We start from the raw sequence: 24,993 nt of genomic DNA on the forward strand, positions 1-24,993 counted from the left end.
GGGCTCCATGTCATGATCCTGAGCTCTTGACCTGTGCCGAAGTCTAAGAGTTGGACACTTAACTGACTGAGCCACCCAGGAGCCCCTCCCTTCCTTCCTTCCTCTTAAGGTCCTCTTTGACTGTCTTGGTTCAGACCCTTCCTGGTTTTTGTTTTCATTATTTTGTCCTTTACTTACAAGCAGCTACTGCTTGTTCTTTCTTATTTTCTAATTATTCATACCTCACGATTTAGCATTTTATTGCACCCACATGGAATACTGAAATAGATACTCCTGCCTTATTGTGTGCCTTGATTGTTTGCTGTCTGGGTTTGCAGCCTCCCCAGCTACCCTGAAGGTGGGGTGGGACCTGTGTCTTCTGTGCATTTTGTGAGCTATAGATAAAGGACTGACGGGAAATGATGCTGCATGGGGTAGACAGAGGTGAGCCATTAGAGGTGAAAGGTGATCTGACAGTGCTTTGAGAGTGTAGTTCCTAGCAGAATTCTGCAGGGTCTGGAGCAGAATAGGGACTGGAGGCCCAAAAACCATCCAGGAGAAGTTCTAGGGCTCTGGAAACCAAGACCTGGAAGGGTCAGGCTTGTCACCCAAGAGTTTGTCTCATTCTGAGATTCCTACATTCTCATTTCCATGGTTCACATGGAAAATGTGGTCATACTAGGTTACCAGGGTTCTTGGGGAATTGTGAGGCCAGATGCCTGTGTGGTGAATCTTCCCAAAAGGAGGATGAAAGGTGCCTGGTCAATAGGGAAGCTTATAGCTTAAAAAAATAGACAATTAGGGGGCAACAGTGAGCAGACCTGTTGGACTCAGGATTTTATTTATTTGTGTTAATGGCATTTGTATTGATTGAGAAATTTGGGGGTATGAATGTATTCTGCAAATACAAGCATTCTCTTTTTTTGCTTTGTCACTGATGGGGCTTATAGCTTATGTTGCATTTTCCCTTCTAACAATAGAATCTTACATGAAATTAAAAGCAGTGTCTTCCTTTTCTGACTTCGGCAGAATTTTAAGCATCGTGCCTACCCTCTCCTCAATCCCCTTTTATTTCTCAGACCCACCTAGGACTGTGTAACAGGTTAGTTACTAATATGGCTGTGGGCTGGGACCAGTCTTAGCCAGCTGAATTCCCTGCAATCCAGTTTAAGTCTGTGGGGCACTTCTAAACTTACTGGAATTTGAGGTAGGAAGTGTGGTTGCAAAGGCAAAGCCATTTAATTGTAGCTTATATGAAAATAAAACCAGCTTGAATTTTCTTCTCACAAACTTTCTGTGAAACACCTCTTTAGATCTTTTATTTTTGGCAAATGGGTTCCGAGGTGGCAGCCTCATTACTGTTGGATGGAGGGGTATAATAAGCCAGTGGGTGATTTCCCAGAATTCTGAGCCTTTGAAAAATGCTCTTCTTTTTGGAAAGTAATAAGTGCAGAAGCCAGGCTGCCTGTTTCCGATTTATTCCTTCTTCTTATCCTGTGCTCAGCTAGTAAATACTGTGGTCTCAGTCTGTCTAAAAACAATGGCTTATATTTGCTTAAATTTCTATAGCAGTTTAGAAATGAAATTTAGCCCTTTGATGATGATAATGGCGATGATGGTGATGATGATGATAGGCACTAAGTAGCAGATACATTGAGTTGTGAGCTAGTTCTTTCCAAGTCTCCTGGGAAGAAAATCACTCACTATATGTGAAGGTCATGGTGTTGAGTAGAGGAAGAAACAGCCTTGAGTATAGAGAAATCATCTGCCCAAAGGTTATACTTGAGAGAAGTACTTTGAATGAAGTGTGTTTTCTGTTTGGATTGGGTGTGTTGTTCTTTTGAGAATGCTTTTTACAATGGTATAATGGTTCCTCTGAAACTCATAGCAGGATTCTTTTTCTACCCTCTCCTGTATTTACAGCTGCTTTTTCCCTAGGGGAGCATTCATCTGTTTTAAAAAGCGAGAGAGAAAACAAGAAGTTCTGTCAGTGATGTTTGGAAATGAACTGCATTTGTCTTTCAGGAAGGCAAGTTCTTAAGGTTTGCTGTTTGGATGAAAGAAAAGGAAGTCTGGCTATAGTGTTATCCCCCAGCGCGCGCACACACACACACACACACACACACCCTCTCCACCCAGAGGTTCACACACACACAAACACACACACACACACCCTCCACCCAGAGGTTCTCACACACACACACACACACACACACACACACACCCTCCACCCAGAGGTTCCTTGTGGCAGATATGAAGGAATTTAGGACGCAAGGTACCCATTATGGTCCCTTTGTTGTATTAGACCAAACATTGCTTTTCAGCCCCTGAGTAAGTCTGGCACTGGCACTCAAGGCCAGGATTGTACTTGGATATGAGGTCAGAGGTGGTATCCAAGGGCATTTGGGACAGGAAAGAATTCTGATCTTGAGGATGTTTTCATCATACTGATGCTTTAAGGCCTTGGAGCAGAGGTTTGCCAGGCATCTAAATGAGGTTAGTAAATGGGCTTAACTCTAGTGCCCCTTAGCCTCTTTCCACAGTTTCCACCAGCTAGCTGGTTGTTTGGCATGCATCTTTGTTTTGTTATGAGAAGAGGAGGAATTCTGCTTTGCAGTTGAGTAACTGTGCCTTCTATTCAGATTCTATAGCGGGTTACACTCGCAAAGCTAATGAGTACTTCCAGGGTGCACACATGGATCCAGAGTGGGTGGGTGGCAGGCTGGAGGCTGAGGGACCTTCATAGAGCAAGTGCTGTTGAAGGCAGATATGACACTAAGGGCAGCTGTGCCCTGAAGTTCCAGTGGCTTGGCCCCCTGGCTGCTGGCCCATCCCCCAACGCGAGGCCAACTGAGGCCTTCAGCTTCTCTAAAATGACTGCTTCCCACAGCTCGTTTAGTATGATCAGCCAGATGAGGGGTGGGCTTCCTGGGGAAAGGGTAGGAGAGTCTTAATTAAGCTTGCCTGGTTTGGCAGTCACTCAGACTCATCTCCTGTTTCTGTGTTGACTGATAGTCCCCTCCAGTTTTCTGAACAGCCCTCCTTCATTTCCAAGGGGGGGCCCATTTTTGCTAAACCTTCCCTCAAAAACAAACCAACAAACACTCCACAAAAACTACAACCTACCTTGATTATTGCTGTGTGTGCCTTCTGCCTCTTTTCCAGCGGAGGCAGGTAGCCACTCTTGCTTTTTCATGAGTTGCTCCTGCCACGCTGGAGTTCCTGGAGGCTGATGCTGTGGAACTTCCTCATCCGGCAGAGGCCTGGACATGAGCCGAGCCTTGGGTGCTCCGAATGGACAGAGCACAGTGGAGAACAGTGCTGGGGCTGGCACTAGGTCTGATGGAGCTCAGTGGTTGGATTCTGATGGGGGGATATTTGAGGGAACTCTGCCTAAGTGAAGAGGTAGGAGAACTGAGTTCTGGTTCAGCCACCAGCAAGCCATGTCCCTGGGCAAGTCATGGCCCCTTTCTGGACCTCAGTTCCCCTCCTAAAATGGATAGATTGGACTTTACAAGATGACCCCAAGACCCCAGGTTCCTTTAGACAGTAATGTGTTAGGATCCCCACACAGACCCATGAGTCTGCTCCTGGTCAGGGTGACCAGAGGCCAAAAAGGCAGAAAAACTTGCACTTCCCAGTTCTCTTTTGCCTCCAGGCTTTTGCACATGCTGTTCCTCTCCCTGGAGTGCCCCTTCTTACAGTCAGTGTCAGTTTAGACCACTGTTTGCCCCTGTACTGGTGGGGTGCCCCTGCTCTGTGCTTCCATATCACTCGGTGCTCAGCACTTACCCCACTGTGTTAATGTCTGTTTCCTTGTGCTTCCTGAGGACAGAGACCCTGTGCTGTCACCACTGCACTCCCAGTTGGCCGGTGTGGTGCCTGGAATGTGGTATGTGCATGCAAATGCTGAATGATTAAATGACCCCTCCTGGGCCAACACACCCAGTGCTCTCAGGGAGCTGTTCTGGCTTTTCCCCACCTTACCAAGCCCTCTTTCTGATGAGCTGTGTGTGGGTGCAGGAGAACCTTGGATAATGCTGAGAGTTGTTTTCTAGGTTCATCTCAGTGTGGCAGAGCATTAAGTGATGTTGCCACCCTGCCTTGGGGGTGCTCTTTCTCAGTGTTGCTTTGACCAGGGATGGATCTGGACTTTGCCCTGCTCTTCCCCATCTGCGGCCCTGAGGGTGGGGCAGGCAGGCACGTGCAGATTGCATTGCTGCCAGCTGCCTGGGGCTGGACCATCTGCTGCTGGTGACAGTGGGTAGGGTGAGGGATGAGCAGCAACCTAATCTTCACTGCGCGGACTACTCAGCAGAGTCCAGCCCCCTTTCTCCCCACATTTTGTCTTCTGTTCCAGTGCTCTGTTATGCTACTCTTCATTGAGGTCTTGCATTTGTTCCAGCTGCTGCTCCCCACCACTGTGCTAGGAGAACCCTTGCTGCGTTTTTGTTTACTCTGTGTGTGTGCCTTGCCCTTTAGCCCGAGCCCCCAAGAATCTTTATGTAATGTAAGACAGCCTCAGCAAAAAGAAAAAAGCAAAAACAGCAAAAAACAAACTTTAGAAATGAAACCTTGGACCCCTGTTGGTCTCTGTTCAGATGTAAATGATGAGACTCTTCCCATCAGAGTTTGTACCTTTGGGTTCGCCCCCCCCATTTTCTGTCCCTCCTCCCAGGGAATCGTTGAACAGCGGGGGTGGGCTGAGTCACTTACAAAAGCTCTAATTTTGCTTGTGTTTTAGGTCTTGCTTCTTTCTGGCCTTGTGTGGACGTAGGAAAGAGGCAAGGGGAAAGAAAGTAAGTAACCTGTCCCTGTCACTCTTGATGACTCTGGGTTTGGAGGTTTTGAGCTGGGGGTGGGTGTGTGTGTGTGTGTGTGTACGTACGTCCACATGTGCACAAGCTGCACCAGGAGGTGGGATTAGGGGGAATGTAGACAGAGTCTTAAAGTCATCTTTACCAAGTGAAGAGGTGACAGTGCAGAGAAAGAAGGCAGCATACCCTAAGCTAGGACTTCTCGAACTTGAACAAGCATAGGAATCACCTGCGGAATTTTATTACAGTGCAGATTGTGAATCAGGAGATCAGGGATGGAGGCTGAGATTCCAGCAAGTTTGTAATAAGCTTCCAGCTGATTGCCCGTGCTGCTGTTCAATGACCCATAGTTGGAATAGTAAGTCTACCTCCTACCCCTCCTCCTCCTCTTAACACCGATTAAAAAGATTGACCTGCAGAGGGCAGGAGGGAGGCTAGGAAAGGACTTTTCATAGTTTAAACCTGAGGGCCTGGGCTGGCCTTTCAGCCACTGTTTAGAGCCCTTTCCCATGGCCCTTGCTCGTGCCTGAGTTCCTGGCTTCTCTGGAGCTCCCCTTGGCCCAGTTTGGTTCCCACAGTATAAGAACCTCTGTCCTTCAGATGGTGGGTGTGCATACTCACAGTTAAGACTGGATCTTTCCCCTTTCTCTTTGGCTTATTGTAAATAGATAAGGCCAAACCTAGCATTTCAAATAGAACTTTTAGAACTGGAGGAACTCTTAAATTATCTTTTCCAATCCCTCTGTTTTACTGAGGAGGAAACGGGCCCAGAAAAGTTCTGTGACATGTTCAGAATTAGCTAGTGGCAGAGCTGTAGTTAAAAGCCAGGTGTCTGAACTCCCAAGCTCCTCTGAGGGACTCTGAGCCCGAGTTAGGGACTATGGGAGGATCAAAGTGTTGTTCTGGGGACAGGTGTTAGGACAAGAGGCTTTCTAGCGATGTGAGGGAATTTTACACTATATGCACAACTAAGGTAGAACTGCGGGCATCTGTTACAACTCAGCATTCATTCACTTTTGCCAGGGTTTTCACCTGCAGCACTGTTGACATTTGGGGCCAAATAATTCTTTGTTACGAATTCTTTGTTTTCTTGAATTCTTAGTGAAACATCATAGGATGTTTAGTGGCCTCCCTGGCCTTTACCCACTAGCTGTCAGTAGCATCGCCTCCCCTGAAGTTAGAACAATCAAAAATACCTCTAGATGTTGTCAGATACCATGGGAGGGGGCTAAAATTGCCCCCAGTTGAGAACCTCTAGTTCAGGCAACAAGTATTTTTGGAAGGAGGGTCCCTCTTGGGCTACGCTGGGGTTTTTATGGTGTTTGTTTGTTTTAACTGTATGTTGGTCTCAGGGTTACAAAGGGCATTTACAGTTTAGTTTACAGTTTAGTGGGGAGACCAGACCAGCCAATGCATGGGACAGATAAATTGCCATCTTAATGGTCCTTCCAGGATGCAGAGCTGCAGGCTGGACTCTAAAGAATGTGGTGCCAGCCCAGGGTACTTAATGAGGAGATTTTGCTGCCCTGGGCTGGATTGCATAGCTTAAGAATTGAGTAACTCTCATTCATATCTTTATTCTTACCTACTTCTGCTCAAGCAGCGCTCTTCCATTCTGAAAAAACATTTCATCTGAATCTGTAGAGGCCAATCAGGCACATTAACCAGCAGATATGTATACCTGAAGGCAGGGCGCCTACTCAGGCCTGATGCTGGTAAGGCTAACTCATTCCTTAATGAGATTTACTTTTTATTTCTAAACTTGATTTTCTTTTGCTATGGGGTGAATCCTCTGATAGACCTTTCTTGTCTCTTTACCATTGTGTTAAGCAATATTGATATAAGTCTGCATAAGAACTACAGACTTTAATGTTCTGAATATGTAGGTATAAAACATGGTTAAGTGCCCCTCTGTGTGAACCTAAGAAAGGGTCTTTACCTCTTTTCATTCTTCATAGGATACTGTACTTAGAAATGTTTTTAAGGCCACTGAGCACTTCCTCCCTCCATCTTATGCTCAACACAGGCCTCCATGAAAAATGTTACTTCAGAGCACAAAAAGCATTAGTGATGGGAACTTCATAGTTCTTGTCAATTTTTCCTTAACCAGTGCCAGACTGTTGTTTTTCCCATTACTTTCAACATGATGCTCCATTGCCTCCTGGGTTGCATTGTTTCTAATAATAAACCTGCTATAATCCTTTGCTTTTTTGAAGGCAGTATGTCTCTCCTTACCCCTACCTGTTGCGGCTGCTTTTAACATTTTCTCTATCACTCGTTTTCAGCATTTTGACTGTGGTGTGTCTTGTGTTTTCTTTTTGTCCTTCTTGGGGTTTGATGAGCTCTTGAATCTGTGGGTTTATAGTTTTCATCAAATTTGGAAGATTTTCTGCCATTATTTCTTGAAAAATGTTTTTGTGTCTACCTACCGCACCCCAACACACACACACACGTTATGTGTATATGTTATATATATATATATATATATATATATATATATATATATATATATGTATGTATGTTAGGCTGCCTGATAGTGTCCCACTGTTGACTGATGTTCTGTGTATATCATTTTGGATAGTTTTTGCTCTGTTTTCGAGTTCATGATTTTCTTCTTCTACAGTGTCTAATCTGTTAATGTTATCCTACATATTTTTCCTTAAGATATTTGTATTTTTCCTTCTAGAAGTTCAATTTGGGTCTTTATTATCTCTTCCATTTCTTTTGTCATCATGTTCATGCCTTCCTCTCTCTCTTGAACACATGGAGTATATTTATAATAGAGATTTTAACATCCTTGTCCACTAATTCTATCATTGGGTCAATTTTATGCCTATTTCTATTGTTTCATTATTCTAGTTATGGTCATAGTTTTCTGCCTCTTTGCATTCCTCTTAATTTTTTTTTTTTTTATTTGAACCTAAATATAGTGAGTTTTGTTTTTCTGGGTGCTGGAACTTTTTGTATTCCTTTCAATACTTTTGGGCTTTGTTCTCCGAAGCAATTCAGTTACTTGGAATTTGTTCGATCCTTTCATTTCAAGGCTTGTTTTCTCGCTTTGTTAGGGTGGGTCCAGAACAGCCTTTAGTCTAGGGTTGGGATGGTCCCACTACTAAGGCCAAATCCTTCTGAAGATTGCATTTGATGCCCTGTGTATTAGGAGATTTTTCCACTTTGGCCAATGGAACATGAATATTTCTGGCTCTGTGTGAAATCTGGGGGTTTGCCACCTACTTCTTTCCGTTTATTCTTTCCCTAGCATTGCTAGTTTCCTCACACATATGCACAGATGAGTACTCAGCCAAAGGCTCAAGGGGATCTCTCTACTGATCTCTGGGGCTTTTTCTCTTTGTGGCTTCTTTTCAGTTATTTTGCCCTGTAAATTCTAGCCACGTTCATCTCCCCAAATTCCCAACTCTGTCTCTGACTCAGTGAGATTGTTGAATTCTTTCAGATTTCTCCTCTCTACTCTGAGTCCTGGAGGTAGGGCACTAGTAGGGTTCACTGCATTGCCTTCCCTTTACTCAAGGATCACTGCCATGTGCTGCCTATCGTTGAATGTCTGAAAACTATTATTTCATATGTTATATCTGGCTTTCTAGTTGTTTAAGGAGAGAGAATAAATCTGGTCCCTGTTATTCCATCATGACTGGAGGTAGAAGTCCCTCAGATTGTCACCTCAGACCAATTTTTAACCTTGGATGTCTTTTTCCTCCTGTGTTCACTTGTTGAAAAATGGATCCATTGAGACAGATTTTGAGAATTCAACCAGATTCGGGTCATGTCAATTTGCCACACATTTATTGGACACCTGTGTCCGAAAAAATAGCACGGTTCAGTACCATGCTATACATGGTACAATCTGTAATTTTACCTGTATTTTAATGCTGCACTTTCTTACCAGAAGGCTGGGTGTGTGCTTCCAGGTGTTATCCTGACATGAACATGCACATATACACACACTTTGCCTCTCCTCCTTGTACCTCCTGACCACGTTCCCATTTAACCTGGGCAGCTAACTGAACTAATAGGCACAGTGGATGAACAAAGAGCAGGGGCCCAGGTGCCTGTGCATGAGTTAGGTCCAGATAGCCTTATGTGGGGAGGGGAGGAGCGTTAACTCACTTTGTGCAGTGGCCCTTCCACCTTACCTAGTCTGACTCTGTGCTGGATACTATAATAAACTCTTCAAAAATGTGTAAATCATGGATTCTGAAATTCTGCGAAACAGGTTATTGTTACCCCCATGGTATGTGTGACAAAACAGAGGCTCACAGCAGTTAAAACAGTACACCTGGGACTTGTAAGAAGTGAGAGGCAGAATCAGGATTTGAGGTTCCTTTTGTGTAACTTTAAAACCCACATTGAATGATCCTGTAAGTAACAGTTTCATTTCTCTCTTCTGGGATCCAGCTTACTTCCATGTTTTGTCTTCAGCATTTTGGCTATATATCAGCCATGTGTTTTCATTTTCTACCTCATATTGTAGTTATTTGTATATGTGTCTTATCTCCCCCAGTAGACTGTAATCTCTTGTAGGGTATATGCTTTTCTCCATCCTTGTACCTTTCATAGAATCTAGAATATGTAGGTGCCCGATGTAGGTGTTGAATGAAGTCAGTAAGTTCCTTAACAAAGATATTTGTGAGGAATGGGTCCAGACGCCTTGTCTGGAGGAAAATACCAGATTCCCTCATTAATTTATGATGTTTCTTTCTCATCTGCTGTGTTTATCATAATCCCTCTTACCATCTTCCAGGGTGTAACCTGGACTTTATGAAGTTCTTTGTTTGGTACCTCTGCCTGAATTTTAACTAACTTCTAATAATGTCCATGGCACATCATGGACATCAAATGACTAATTTGAGGTAACTTTTAGAGTGTGTGTTTGGAGATTTAAGGGAGTATCTGTTGAGAATTAGATTCCTTTCTTCTCAGGTCCTGATTTAGAGCCCCACATCTGGAGAACCAAGTATGATGGAGCTAGAACTGGAGCTTGTAGGCCTTGGTGGAGGGTATAAGTGGAGGCAGAGGCGTGGGACTAATCAAAGGGGAAGGAACAATAGGCAAGTTCCTGTTTCTTGTTTTTGCTTGGGGCCTCATAGTCCAATCTTGACAGCTTACAGGAAGTTTGGGTAATTTGCAAGGGAGAGGACAGGAAGAGTCATGGTTTGGTTATAGATTCAGAGGCTTCTTGGAATTTACGCAAGATGGAGGAGAACACTTGGAACCAGAAGACAGTGTCTTGTTTGGCTTAAGTGCATACCTGATTGGGGCTGCTGCTATTAAGCTTCAGGAGATGGAGGTAAAGAACATGCTCCTAGAATCCTGAGCCTGAACCAGAACCTCAGAGGAAAATAGGTAGACATTTGAGTAGAAAGGAGGAAAATGGCAGGAAGTGGGACCATATTCATGGAGAATCTTAAGGCCTGAGAGACACGAGGAAAGGTCACTTCTGGCCCTGCTGCTAGGTTGACTGTTTCCACTCATGAATCTTACAGATGTAGCAATTTTGGGGTAGGGGTGATGGGATGGAGAGGCTTTTTTGTTGCTGTTGAACACGAAGGAAGCAGGTAGCTCTTTTGATATTCCTCCCCAGCTTCTCCCTAGTTTGGCCAACCACAGCATGTGTGGGAGTGTCAGTTCAGAGCGACTCTCCAAGCTATCTGGGCAGTTCAGGAATCTTAACTAAAATCCTTGGGTTAACTGAGTAGGCGCAGCTTGTAAGATACGATTTCCTTCTAGCCACCCTCCAGTCTTTCTTCTCCCTTCTTTAACAACCCCCTGCCCCCAATAGTTTTGCCTTTATTGTGTCTACTTTCTCACTTTGAATTCATGTTAAGATCAATATGATCGACCCTCACCACTCAAATGAAACTGCTCTTGATGATGTCATTAATGGTCTCGTGACCAGAGCAGTCTTCATCTTATTGGACCTTCACTCCCAACTCCCCCTACATCCTCCTTCACTGTCTCTGTCCCTCCCTTAACATTTATAATGCACAGGGCCTGGTTTCCTCGTACTTTTTGGAGTGTCTTTCATGGGCTCTCCTTCCTTGACATGCTCCTTTAAAAAGTTATTGCTCTTCCCAGGATTCTGTCCGTGACTTTCTTCTCTTCTCACTCTAACTCTCTTAGGTGAGTCCACCTGTTCTGCATGATTTCAGCCATCACTTATAGGCTGCTAACTCCAAGCTCAAAGTGCTCTGCAGAATTTCATACTCATTTCTTATGCAGGGTCCATGCTAATCTTCTCTGGATTGTTCCAGTTTTAATATATGTGCTGCCAAAGCGAGCACCATACTCATTTCTAATTTGCCTGCTAGACCTTTCTACCTGAATATCCTTGAAGTAACTACAATTCAACATGTCCAAGAATAACCTGAACTCAGTTTATTACATTCTTCACTAAAATCTGCTTTTTCACCTGTGTTCTTTCTCTCCTTTGGTAGCTTTCACCATTTACCCTGTCACTTAGGCCAGAAACCTCGGCGCCACCCTCTATTGTTTTCACTCATCCCATCCTATTAGTTTTTGGCATCTTCTACAGCATTTGGCACATCATGGACATCAAATGAATAAATAAGAGGGAAAGTTTATTAATTTCATCTGAATTTAATTATGGTTTAGCTAGCACTTTGGTTTTGATAAAGTTGAATACTTAGGGTTTCACTGTGACTTTTGGGAAGGGCATTTGCTTTTGGCCACATTCATACTATATTAAAGGGGGGCCAGTTTTTTATTTAAAACAGGAACACTTGGTAGAGGGATTAGTCATTATTAGAAATGAATGGATTAGGGGCACCTGGGTGGCTCAGTTGGTTGGGCATCTGCCTTTGGCACAGGTCATGATCCCAGGGTCCTGGGATTGAGTCCCGCGTAGGGCTCCTTGCTCAGAGGGGAGCCTGCTTTTCCCTCTGCGTGCTGTTCCCCCTGCTTGTGCTCGCACTCTGTCAAATAAATAAATAAAATCTTAAAAAAAAAAAAGGAAATGAATGGATTGGATTGGCCACTGTGCTATCTTTTAGGGCTGCTCTAAGGAGCTGCTGACAGTTAAAAAAGAGGTGGGTGAAGTCAGAATGTTCTGGCCCAGAGGGCCTTGTCCTTGGTGTTCATGGGAGTAGAAGCAGTGTGTCATGGGTGAACTTGCCACATGCTGTGGGTTTAATGCAGGAATAGGGAAGACATTTCCATTGGGGAGGGTAATATGCCCCTTTTTATTCACTGATGGATTTCCTAATCGTATCGTAGTGTTTGTGACATAAATGCTGAGGAGGTATTTGTAACTGTCATGTTTTGCCAAGTTTATCTTCCTTCCTTTCTGTCTAGCCCCTTAAAAAAAAAGGAGATGGTGACTTAAAATCATAGGATTTTGGAGCCAGAGAAGCTCTAAAGGGAGTGGTCATCTAGCTCAACCTTTACATGTTCAGAAAATAATGATAATAATAATGATAGGTGGTAATAATTCGAATACCTACCATGTTCGATGACTCATTAAATGCCAGGTGTTATGTTAAGTGCTTTGTATGTGTTTCCCAGTATAATACTTACCCATGAGATAGCTATTATTAGTGCTATTTTATAGATAAGGAAACTGAGGTCCAGAACGATTGGATAACTGCATTGGAGTTAGGTATGCTGAAGTAGCTATTGTGCAGAAAGATGAATTACCTTGCTTGCTCAAGGTCAGGTTTTCCAGTTAGAGGCAGAACATGAGTAGAATCCAGATCTCTTGACCCCAAACTCAGCATATATTTTTGTTTTGAGCTGAGAATTCATTTTTTGTGGTCATTTGTGTCTCATTTCTTGCTCAATCCCTTTTAATTTTAGTGAAATTGAATGAAGTAGAGGAAAGGGTGGTTTAGAGTTGGGGTTTGGGTGAGTTTTTTAAAGTTTATTTTTAAATAGGCAGCCTTCCCAGACTGACTGGGAATGTAGCAGAAGGCCTGAGAACCAGGAAGTGACACAGACCTGTTTATACCATGCCATTTGGGGGCCTTTGGGAAGCCTCCACAGAGATGGTAAAAAGTAAACATAAGTGCATTAGCCAGTTCTCTTGGGTTTGCTATTTTTGACCTGGAGGAGGTGTTTCCTGCACAGCCATGAGTATTTTGGAAACCAAAACCTAGCACCTAAACATCTTGATTGAAGGTATATAGATAGATATTTATTTCTTGTTACCAGACACAGCATTCAGCGGGGTCTGGCAGACAAAATTACCACCTTTTTTTTTGGTCTCTTTCTCTCTGTCATCCTTTTGGTGAATTGCTTTTCTACATTTCTTTTTCTTTCTTTGTAATTAGCACTATACATGCAAATCTGTCCTGAGAGCTCACTAGGTATGTGCATGATTTTCAAGGTCCAGTTCAACCTTTCTCTTTCACCTCTCCCTAGTCCCACTCAGCAGTCTTTGTTCCTATCTCCTCTGCATTCTCATAGCACTTCAAACAAACAAACAAACAAACAAACAACCCTTTTATTGGACCCTCCTAACACGTTCATGGTGTTATATAAACATAGAATTCCTTGCACATAGACTGTGAATTCCTTGAGAGTAAGGAATTCATGTGTGCGCCACACTTCATCTCTGTGATCACCCAAGCCTTGCACTGAAGACAGCCAGTAAATATTTGCTGAATTGCAGTATAGTCACAGCAAACACAGAGCCCTAAGAAGTCAGATTTAGCAAATCAGCTTCCCAGACTTTATTTGCCCAGTGGGTATTGAAGCCTGCTCCACTCAGCTCTGATGGGAACCCAGCAGAGGGGTGTGATGACACATAGATACATCTCTGGGGTCTAGGAGCCAATTATAGCCCCTTCTGCCAGGCACGAGTTTTGCTACCTGGCCCAAACTTCAGGATTTATGCCCCTTTCCTCTCCTGTTTTATGTCTGCTATGACTTTGCTTTCTTGTATTTCCTACACAAATTATGTCTTTTGGGTTTATCTCTTTTCCCCCTTCAGTGAACAAGTAAATGTCGAGCACTTTGGGGCATAGAACGAGGCAGAGTTGGTGGTCTCTGCAGGAATTTACTACATGCAGTAAATGCAGCATACAACAGTTAAGTAACTATGAGCAGGCCCTAGGGAGGGATATGATTGGTTGTCCCATTCATGGTCCAGGCAGTAATGCTTTGGGTTCAGAAGGGCCTTCCATGCTTGTGGGCTGAATTGATGAGTTTTCTCAGAAAAGATGCAACTAAACTTGACCTCGTATTTGGAAAACAGAAGATCAGGAAGCCCTTTGCAGTAGGAAAACAGGAGGAGAATAGATTTCGGCCCCTTGGATTTGATTTATCTGTGAAATGGGGGTAATGGCACCTATTTAATGAGGTAATGAATGTGTGTGTGTGTGTGTGTGTGTATACACATATGTAACAAACATGTAAGCTCTGTGCCTCATCCTTCCCTACAACATGTTCAGACTGGAAAACCTCCTAGGTCCCCCTGGACACAAGTATTGCCTCAGTATAGTCACATACATAATTATTTAATTTGGGGGGAGGGAATGCTAAGTTCCTTTAAAAATATATTTTTAGAACGTCATGGGGGAGAACCTTGGAGGTTCACTGACTGTGTTTTGAGCCTAGTTTCAGGGCATATGTTTCTAGCCCAGCTGAAACAGTGCCCTTCGGGAATCCGGTGGGTGCTCAATTATAGCCTTTTAGAGCAGGAAGGGGCCTTAGCCAACATTAATTTGAGTGCCCACTGTCCCATATGCCATCTTGCATCCTTCACGTTTATCTTATTTCCGCCTCACAACAACCTAATGAAGTGTGGGTATCCAGTTTATAGATGGCAACTGAAAATAATTTGCTCTGGACTACCTAACTAATACTGTCCAAGGAGAGCAGAGATTTTGGCCCAGTCTGCTAGAATCTTTCCACGATCCCAGCCTCCCTGAGAAGCCTTAGTTGAACTGTTTCATTTTACTGATGAGGAAACAGAGGCATAGGGAGGTGGTGTGATTTGTCCTAGTTCAGCCCATCAGTCATTGGAGAAGCTGGGACTAGAGAAGAAGTGGTTTCCTGCCTTCAGGGTTGGAAATTTACAGCCTGAGCCAAGTTCCTGCTCACAGCCACTCTGCCTTCATTCTCCTTTTTTTCTGTCCTGTCTTGAGTCTGTGTTGTTTTGTTCTTCTGTCCTCTCTTGAGTCTTTTCTTTCTGGGCCCCTACAGCTCTGCAGTGATCTGTGTGCATGCGTGCGCGTGTGCGCGTGCACACGGACAGAGGCTGGGGTTTTTTTGTTAGAAGTTTGTTATTTTTGGAAAGCACTTTAGGAACACTGTGTATGGATGGCCTATACAAATGTGCTGATGGATTGATTAAGCTCTAAATGGGAAAGTGGAGTTTCCTGAGTTTGCTGCAATGCAGAGGGAGATGGATGCTGAGATGAGTCTTGGGAGATGAAGGGGGAGAGGACTGGTCATGCAGAACAAAGAGGATGGATTTAACATTTCTTCCTTCCAGTTAGAACTTTTGTTGACTTATGTTTTCAGAAGAAATATTTCTGGGCCCCTCCTATTCCCTAGAAGACATTCCAGATTCTTTAGAACTGAAAGGGCATTTGGGGATCATCCAGGCCCACCCCCTGAGGACCAGGAAGAATAATTTACTTGCCTGAGGTCAGTCCACTGTTGGTTGGTGGAGCCGGGACTTAGAGCTGTCCTGTGCATTTAGGTCCATGCTGCAGTCATCCTGCTGTTAGGTTTTAGAAGAGATGTTGGAGACTGTTAAAGAGAGGCTTAGAGTTGGGGCTGGGGTAGTGTGTCTGCTGATCTGCTGTCGGAAGCCTGAGGAGTATGGTAGGGGTAAAGTGTGACAACAGGAGGATGTGGGGAGCAATTCTGGGGAAACCAGACAAAGATACAAAGACTATCAAAGCAATTTAAAAAAAACAACCTCTAACCCCTACCCTACTCTGGCTTAGGTGGCTTATGAGGAAAGCTGAGGGTTATTTTGGGATTTCTAGGAGGTGAATTTTAACAAGAGTTTGACTTTGTGTCTTTTGGGCTTTGGAGCTGGAGATAAAAAGGAAATGGATAAGGTAACATTCTGGCTGTCAGGGATCTCCAAGTCCAGTAGAAGACTTTTGTGCCTGTTGAAGCCCTCACATGCTGGTGGCACAAAAGAAAGGGGAAGATATAAAGGTTAACAAGATTGGAAGGAGTCACGGGGGAGAACAAAGGAAACTGAAGACCTCTAGAAGTAACTTCATTTTTTCATTTTGGAGGGAAGAGTGGGAGGCATTAAGATCTGATTGCCGTTTAGATAGCTTTTGCTGCTGTGGCCCAGCTGTTTCCGGGTGAGTAGGAGGGAACTGGAGGAGACGTGGAAGGGAAGAAAGGGAGCAGTAAGGGAGGCCTTTCTGGCATGTTAGCCACTTCTCTTATCACACCCTCTGGGGGACTTTGGACTTCAGTGAGTTAGGACTTCTTATCTTTACACTCCATAAGGTAATTAACTGGTTAAATTCTGGTCACGTTTCACAAACTGCTGTCTTCCCTCTCACATAACAGCATTGGAGTTGGTGAAGATGGATAATCAGAGGAGCAGACTTTCTTGTTCTAGACTCTCCACTAGCACCGTCCCCTTTCTGGACTAGGTCTGAAGCAAGAAAAGGATTTATGTTGGTTTTACCCATCCAGTTCCCTCTCTCAACTAACGGAGAGATGGGTCATGGTTTAGGAAATAATCTGTCCTGAAAATTACACATAGACTGAGGCTGATCTCATAGAACTGTAGAGAAACCCACTTTGCACCTGGGAGCCAAGTTTGACAGAGTCAGGACTCTTCTCTCCACAGAGGAGAGAGCTCAGTAGAGTGTAACAGGACCCTGCTACTCCCGCAGGACCGTGACATTCTCCACAGGGGTGGGCCCCGAGGCAACCAGGCACACGGGCTGAGGAGATCTGGGCCCTGAGCTGTCTCAGGGGCAGGGTGCCCTGGCTGTTTCATGGCTGGCCCACCTGCTACTGCTGCTTCCCTAGGCTGTGAGCCATTTTTGAAGGTGACTCCCAGGATACCTTTAATCTTTTCAGGCTTTTTGGTTAACCTGGAAGCATCTCTGGCAACAGTAAGCAAGCAAACCATGTTGACTTTGGGCTCGTGTTACAGGTTACCCTTTACTCCAGAAGCCTGTCATGTTTTCATCATCCTTTTTTATGGGCAGTTTCTCAGATAGCCCTTGGCTCCTAGGCCAAGACTGTAGATAGAAGGACCCGAGTCTTGCCGGTTTACAGAGTTGTCCTTTGTATTTTGTCCCTTTTGAGCCTCACTAGAGAGTAGGGAGATAGTTAAAGCAAGCAACAGCCCCATTTTATAGATAAGGTTATAGAGGCAGAGGTGAGGTAAGTGGCTTCCGCATAATCAGAGCCATGGATCTTCATAGAGGATTATTCTGAAAGGAAATGAGTGTTCATGATGTTCAGCAGAGCACAGTCATCTAGCTTTTAATGTTCTGAGTTCACAGAGGTGGGAGAGACCAGACGCTGACCTTGAGGGCTTGACATTCTAGCTCGTGGGGTCTCTTTTTACCACGTACTATTGGGGCAGCAGCACCAGTCCCAAGAAGGAATATCAGAAGGATGAATGCAGATTTTCCACGACTCCTCCTGACCCCATATTTTAGAGGGGAAGAGGTGTGTTATACACAGAGAAGCTTGGATGTTGTGGTGAATTCTCTAGCTGAGAGAGACCTTTGAGCCTTTTTTTAGATGTGGAAATGGAAGCCAGGGAGCCTTCATGACCAGCCAGTTGTTTGGTAGCAGAGAGGGGACTGACTTGCAGCCCTGGTTCCTCTCGTCTTACCTCTAACTTTAAATGTTACATGCCTTGTGAGGGTGGATGAGTGCCAGGTTTGAACATGAGGCTCCTCTTTAATCACAATTTTTTTCCCAAAATTTTTTGTGGTAAAATACATGTAAAATGAAATTGGTCATCTTAACCAGTTTTAACGGTGCAGTTCAGTGACATTAAGTGCATTCACATTGTTGTACAACCATCACCACGATCCATCCATTTCCAGAACTCTTCATCTGGCAAAACCGAAACTCTGTTCTCATTAAGCATGAACCCCGTATTCCTTTCTCTCAGCCTCTAACAACCAGCATCTACTTTCTGTCTGGGGAAGAAAGGTACCAAAGGAATACTCAAGTGAAATGGATTCTTCTTCTTCTCCTCCTCCTCCTCTGTCTTCTCCTTCTTCAAGTTTTTGTGTGTTTCTCTAGGGGTAATGAATATCTAGTTAATTTGTTCTGAAGTGTTTTTCTTTTCACTTGGTCTAAAGTCACAATTCAAGGACAGGTTTTATTTTATTTTTTTTAATTCTGTGTTCAAAGCAGATCCCTTCTTAAAATGATGAGATGTATATAGTGACCCCTTCTCCACAGTAGCTGGGTTCTCCCATTCTGAGCAATACCCTGGGGTTGTAGGGCTTCCCTTATCTCTGTATTACTTCTGAAGCACTAACTCTTGGCCTAGCCTTGCATGTAAACACTCCACTGACTACCCTCTGTTCATCTTTTTTCTTTGCAGAGCTCCCATTGTCATTACCCCTATCTGTTCTGCACTTGATCAGTTCTTAGGCTTCATGGTGGAATTTGGTCCTTTGGCCCAGGTAGCAGCTTAAGCAGTAAGGGAGGAGTCAGGAGTTTCTTTAAAACTAAACAGGAGGTCATATGTGTGCATTTTCTTCCTAATACTATATTGGCTCCTCCCCACAGTATTCATGAGTTTGGCAAGCATTTGTTCCCTGTCTTTTCTGTTAAGTAATTCACAGTCCCTGACTTTACGTTGAGTCTGGTGAGGTGAGACAGATAAACATATAGATGTATTAACCTGTTAGAGGTATAGTCATGGCAGGGTGCTCAGGACACTTTGGGAGTTAGAAGGGGATTAGTCCTACTGGAGGTGGGCCTGGTGTGTAGTGTCAGAAAAGAATTCCTCCAGGAGGTGACCCTTATGCTGAGCCCTGAAAGTGACTGTATTCCGGGCAGGAGGAGCAATCAGGTTTATTTGAATGTCAATCAGTTTGTTGAGGGAGGAGACAGGTGGTCTGTAAGAAAACCTTGCTACCTTAATTTTATCTATTTGAATAGGTAATACATGCACAAGATACAAGGCTTAAGGAGATTAAAGGGGAATACATACAGTGAAAAATGAGTTCTTTTCCTGTTAATCACTCACTTCTCCTCCCTAAAGGCCATCTTTAGCTACTGATTTCTTGTGCATCCTTCCAGAGAGATTTTCCGGGCATACAGGTGTGTCTATGTGTATCCCCTTTAAAAATACATGTGTACTCACAAATGGTTTTCTTCACGTGCTAATTTTGGAAGTCGTTCCATGTATGAGTACAGACTGACCTGCCTTGTTCTCTTCAAACCAGTGCACAGTATTCCATTACATGTGTGTATGACGACTTGTTTAACTTGTCTCACTTCAATCTTTGTCCAGTACAAAGGATGCAGTGAATATCTTACGTCTGTATCATTGCTCATGTGATTTTTGAGGACAGGTTCTCAAAGCAGAACTGATAGGTTAGAGAATGTGTGCATTTTGGGGACAGATGTTGTCAAATTGCCCTCGAAAGAGCTCCACATTAATTATAAAATACTAAATTTAAGATCTTTACCACTTGGTGCCCCCCTGCCCCGCCTCCAAAATCCTTGCCAGAGTGATCTTCCTAAATGAATTTGGTCTCATAACTTCTCTGTTTATAATCCTGTAAGCTCTACATAGTTTTCACTGTAAAGTTTAAATTCCTTAGCTTAGCCCTTAACTCTGCTTCTGCCAAGAGTGCTGTGCTCCCATTGTTCTGTTCCACTTGTATTTGGTACCTTCTTTTTTTCCTTCTTTTTCACTAAACATACGCACTAACAGTCAGCATCATCTCCTCTGGGTAGTCTTTCCTGATGACCTTCACTTGTGCACAGAACATCTAAGCACCATTCTGATCCAGCCTCATCCACTCACTGCAGAAATATTTGTTGTGCACGTGCTGTGATGTGGCACAACCAGGTGTTATTCTCAATGATCCATTGGTTGTTGCCTTGAGGGGATGATGACTATCTGGTAGAGCTACCTGCTGTGAATGAATCCAAAATGGCAGCACCAAAGGGCCTGTTCCTAACTGGGCAAATTCTTTAACCTCTTCTGACCTTGGTTTTGGCATCTGTCGGAGGAGGTGAAGCCTGATGACCTCTAAGGTCTTATTAAGCTCAGGCCTTATTAATAATTACAACAGCAATAGCAGGCCGTGTTTACTGAGGACTTGCAAAGTGCCAGGCACTGCCAAGTGTTTTGTCTGATCCTGATCTTTACATCAAACCTATGAAGATGTATGGTTATTGTTCCCATTTTACAGATGAGGAAGCTGAGGCTAAGAGAATTATTTGGTCACATGGTTATAATAGAGGAAACAGATTTGAATTTCGGCATTCTAACTCGACTGTTCTTAACCACATAAATGTATACACATTCCACATATTTACACACACACAGTTTTGTGTACTGTTTTGGGTCACTTACAGAATCTACCCCCAGACCTCTTCAGGAACCATCCCTTTTCTAGAGCTTTAAAGGCTCAAGTTGGAGCCTGGGTGAAAGCTGTGGACAGAAGACTGCTATAGTCACAGCTCTTTGGGGTAGTGAGTAAGGTTAGCTCTGTTCTTGAACCCCTGGCTCATGCTCATTGAAGACCTTCATAGTTGCTTTTCCTTCATACTGAGACAACTCATGTTGCTGTTTGCAGTCACTCTCTTTAGCAGGGGATGCAGGCCTGAGTCAAGGCTTCAGACACAGATGGAAGGCAGGGCTGGTTAATATCTCTGGCAGAATCGCAGGGGCACCCTTTATTAGCGTTGTCAATGGCAGGCTCCCTTATCTATTTACATAAAGCCTTATTTATGGAGAAGGAGGTGTGTGTATGGAATTTAAAAAGGGACTGTAATCTTATTTGGAATACCTGTTATAAACAAGGATCAATGAAATCAGATGAGTTAACTAAAATATAATAGGCCTATATCAAAATGTATCTTCAACTTCTCTGAAGGCATGTAGAAAATAATCCCTAAAAGTCTTGACCCCTGATTTTTTTTTTTTTTTTTTTAAGACTCTGGTTCCTAGATCAGATGAGATTGGGCGTGTTCAGGGTGGGATGGCCGTGGACTCTGATTCCTAGTCGTCTGAAGTCATAGTCTGAACTAGAGGCGGGGGCGGGGGCAGTTAACAATTACAGTCCGTCCTCCCCCTAGTCGGTGTCAGGTACCGTCAACAGGTGTGGCCTCTGGGGTCACAGGTGTGTCAGGTGAGCCTGGATTAATTGGTCCGTTTTTGAGGTTCGCGGCTGTGCAGTCAGCGTCACATCCTCAGGGGCTCATCCTGCCTCTGGCAGTTGAGCAAGCCTAGCCATGGGCCCTTGCCTCCTGCTGCTGCATTCCTTCTCTAGGCGGTGTATTTCTCCCTTTAAGACACATGTTCCCTATTTTTTTTTCCCTTTCGGTTGGTTGAACTCGCTCTGAGTCCAAGTGGCCAAGGCAAAGCCTGACTCGGGTGTAGCTCTCTGTCAACAGCTGCCTCTCTCCTGCTCTGTGTTGGAGGCTTGGAGGTGGTGGGGCAGAGCCCGGGCAACTTCTGAAAGCTCTGTGGTGCCTGACAGATCTCCAGGTGAGCCTGCGCTTGTCTCCTTGCCCTGTCGCAAGGATCTGGCTCCTGGATGTGGATGCTGATGGCAGCTTGCTGCAGGCCTCGGCATTTCCCCAGATACACGTTGAAAAGCCACTTACGTGCCTGTCCTTTCTTGGCAGCAGGAATTCATTTACTGGAATTCTTTCAACTTTGTATGTGATTATAGCTTCCTTACCAAAGTGCCTACTTGCAACAAACTTATGGCTGAAGTTTTCACTTATGTCTTTGTTTTTTTGTTGTCCTGTTTTTTTTTTTATAGGTAAATCTACCCGTGGCTGACTTTAGAGTTCTTACTTCTGGCTTTTAAATTTTTTCTTTTTAAAATAACTTGGACAGATAAAAGATGTGCCATGGCAGGATAGCACCAAAGAGCACCGCAGCGTTGGCCGTGGCCTCCGCGGGACATGGAGTGTTCCTTCCACTGGTGATCCTTAGCACCCTCCTTGGAGACAGCCTTGCCTCAGGTGGGTTCGGGCCTGCCTCTCTGTGGGGGGAGGGAAAAGACTCGTCCCATTGTTTCTCCCAAAGCCGGGATAGGGGACTCTCCTATCTAGCAGCCAGTTGCAGCGAGAGCAGAGAGGGGTGGTGGGCTTTTGTGCTGTGGAATAGCAGGGGACCAGTCCTGGGGGTATGGCAGTAAGGGGCCTCCTGAGCCAGCTGGAGGGAGGGGTGTGTATGAACATGCTGGGGATGACGTTATCGGCCCTCTCCCCACAGCTGGAGTCACCAGGTAGGATGGAGCTGTAGGGTTCAGAGCATGATAGGCAGCAAGGGTGCAGGTTTGGGAATCAGACTGCCCGTGTTCTGAGTCCAGTGCTCCTGTTGCTGGCTCTGGGACCGAGCAAATCTCACTTCTGTAAGCCTTCATTTCCTCAGCCCCAGAATGGGATAATACTAGTACCTACCTGGGAGGGTGGTTCTGAAGATTGTCTAACACAATAGGTGCTTCATGATTGTTAGCTTTTTTTGTTTGTTCCTTGTCTTTTTATGTTTTCCCTCAGAATAAGTAGAGTTGAGGTATTGTAATTTAGTGAAAGCAGGACCTGGTCACTGACACTCTAAACTTCGTGATCTTGGGCAAGCCACTTAGCCATTCCGTGGCTCAGTTTCTCCATTTATCAAATGAAGGGGTTGACCTGGATACGTTTAAGGTCATATCCAGTTCCCTTTGTCTATATTTTCATGATTCTAAGGACTTTCTGATTGAAGCTGGTGAGCTGCAAGAGCCCTAGCAGGAGCTAGAAATGCAGCCGTGAGCCTTTTTGAGTTTGTATGATCCTTATTGCCTTCCACAGTGCTCTGAAGACCCTTCTAGGTTCTCTTCATGTGGTCCTCTAGACCTGGCGTTCTTTTAGGAAGGGGCATATTTGGGTGTGTACCGTAGGCCTCTGGCTGATGCTAGAGAACCTCTGTAGAGCCTCTGTATCTGTGAGCACCAATAGGGCTCTCAACTGATTATGATTTTTAAAAAAGATTTTATGTATGTATTTATTTGAGAGAGAGAGAGCATGCACACACACAAGTGGGGGCAGAGCAGAGGGACAGGGACAAGCAGACTCTGTGCTGAGTGGGGAGCCTGATGCGGGACCCGATCCCACAACCCTGAGATCACGACCTGAGCTGAAATCAAGAGTCGGACTGAGCCACATGTACCCTTCAGCTATCATGATTGAACTCAACAGTAATGCGGCCCCTACCAGACTTCATTAGATACATAAGGTGGCAGTTTTCTTTGGACAGCGTTCCCTGGAGAGGGATCTTAGCTAGATTCTGGAAAGGGACTTGAAGGATGGGGGCAGTGTGGTATATTGCGGTGTATAGAGTCCCCATAGCTCAGTGCTCTCTCTCATTCTCTGTCAACTCCCACCACCCACTTACCTAACACATACAGATCATGGTGCAATGAACTGCTGGGAGAAATAGTTACGCACTTGTTTTTGCATTATAGCCTTCTCCACCACCCACGTACAGATTTCCTCTTCTACTGCCTCCTCTTCACCCTGTTCTGACACTTAAACCTTTCCCATAAAGCCTAAGACCTCTTTGGCTGTGAGGAGCTTCTAGCATAGCCAAGGAGGCCATTAATGATTGGGACCCCACAGTATGGGCATTGTGGCTATATGAAGTTCCAAAGGAAACGAAGGCCAGAACCTACCAATGTACAAGCAGATGAAGCAGGGCTTACATTCACAGGGCTTGCAGCACAGCCAGAGGTGGTCTCCAGAAGTGGTAGTCACAGAGCCACAGGATGTAAAGACCCTGTCTTGTTCACCACTGTATCTCTAGAGCAGAAGTTGGCAAGCTGTGGTCCCTGGACCAAATCCTCCCTGTATGGCCCGTGAGCCAAGAATGGTTTTATATTTTTAATTGATCGGAAAGAAAATCAAAATATTTCATGATACAGAAAAATTGTAAGTTCACATTACAGTGTCCATAAATAAAGTTTTATTGGAACATAGCAATGTTCATTCATATATATTTTGTCTGTGGTTGTGTTTGTGTTAGAGTGGCAGTGTTGGGTAGTTGTGACATAGACTGTGTTGCCCCCAAAGCCTAAAATAATTCATTTGGCCCTTTATACAAGAGGTTTGCCACCCTACCCCTAGCCCAGAACAAATGGTTCTCAATAAGGATGTGCATGAATGGAATGACTGTCAGAGCTAGGATTTTAGAGGTCATATACTTGCCTAGGGTCCTGGGGCTAGGACCAGAACCTGGCTTAGTGCCTGATACACTACCAAGACTGCCTTCTTCCCAGGCTCCACTAGGGAAGCTGTCCCATTGTGTGACCTGGCAATATTAGGGCAGAACATCTGCCTTTGGTTTCTGAAGTCTTTAGCCTCTTTAGCTTCATTGAGCCATTCCACCTACTGCCACCCTCCTTTTTTATGGGCTCCACCTCTGCCTCCTCCCATCTCCCACCCCATTTTCCAACTACCCACACCTTCCCAACTTTCCATCCAAGGTCTGAATTCAATTATCAGGGACTGATGGTTTCAGACTGGCTGGATAAAGGGATTATTATTCTCCAGTGTGGAAAAATATATGTCTGTAGTGTGGGCTCAGAGCAGGATGGAAAAGTTGGCTCTGTAGTTTTTTTCCCTCCCCCATCTGTACAGAATCCTCCCTCCCCTGCCACCCTCACCCCCCCTCCCCCCCGCCAAGTCTTTTCTACTCCCCGTAAAACGTGTACTGGCGCAGAGCAGGATGCAGGCAGGGGAGGGGGTGGTCCCATTACTTAGATCCAGTGCACCACGTTGCTGCCAGTGTGTTTCCCTCTCTGAAGTGGCTTCTCAGGGAAGGAGGCACCCACTCCTTGGCCTGAAACCTGAGCACACCTGTTTGGCTGTGCCTGCCATAAGCAGCTTGCGAGACAGGCTTGCCAAAAAACCAAGACTTTCAGATACTCTGAAGTCGAGGAAAGGCAGTTCAGTTCAGGAAAGGTCCCCTTTTCCTCTTGGTGCATATCTTACCTGCTCCTGTAGCTGCACCTGAACACCCACTCCAGAA

General features: G+C 44.7%; 1 protein-coding gene and 1 non-coding gene across 6 annotated transcripts in view; one reads left to right on the plus strand and one right to left on the minus strand.

The window, feature by feature from the left end:
- Positions 1-24,993, plus strand: part of SUSD6 (sushi domain containing 6) — a 93,588-nt gene that overhangs the window by 18,602 nt on the left and 49,993 nt on the right. For 2 of the 5 annotated variants that reach the window (XM_045901092.3, XM_045901094.3), the window contains exon 2: positions 21,820-21,947. In XM_045901092.3, coding sequence (XP_045757048.1) covers positions 21,827-21,947 — 121 coding nt within the window. In that variant the 5' untranslated portion in view covers positions 21,820-21,826. Of the gene's footprint in view, positions 1-3,892; positions 4,779-21,742; positions 21,948-24,993 lie in introns of those variants that run through there. The other 3 variants (XM_045901091.3, XM_054513758.2, XM_064571249.1) reach the window with 3 other exon arrangements.
- LOC123862595 (U6 spliceosomal RNA) lies at positions 10,989-11,095 on the minus strand. Its single transcript, XR_006795293.1, has one exon. It is a non-coding gene; the product is annotated as a U6 spliceosomal RNA (small nuclear RNA).

Source organism: Mirounga angustirostris, unplaced genomic scaffold (assembly GCF_029215605.1).
Source record: "Mirounga angustirostris isolate CCGP_5_RB_7025 unplaced genomic scaffold, mMirAng1.0.hap1 SCAF_9, whole genome shotgun sequence".
Classification (NCBI taxonomy): Eukaryota; Metazoa; Chordata; class Mammalia; order Carnivora; family Phocidae; genus Mirounga; species Mirounga angustirostris.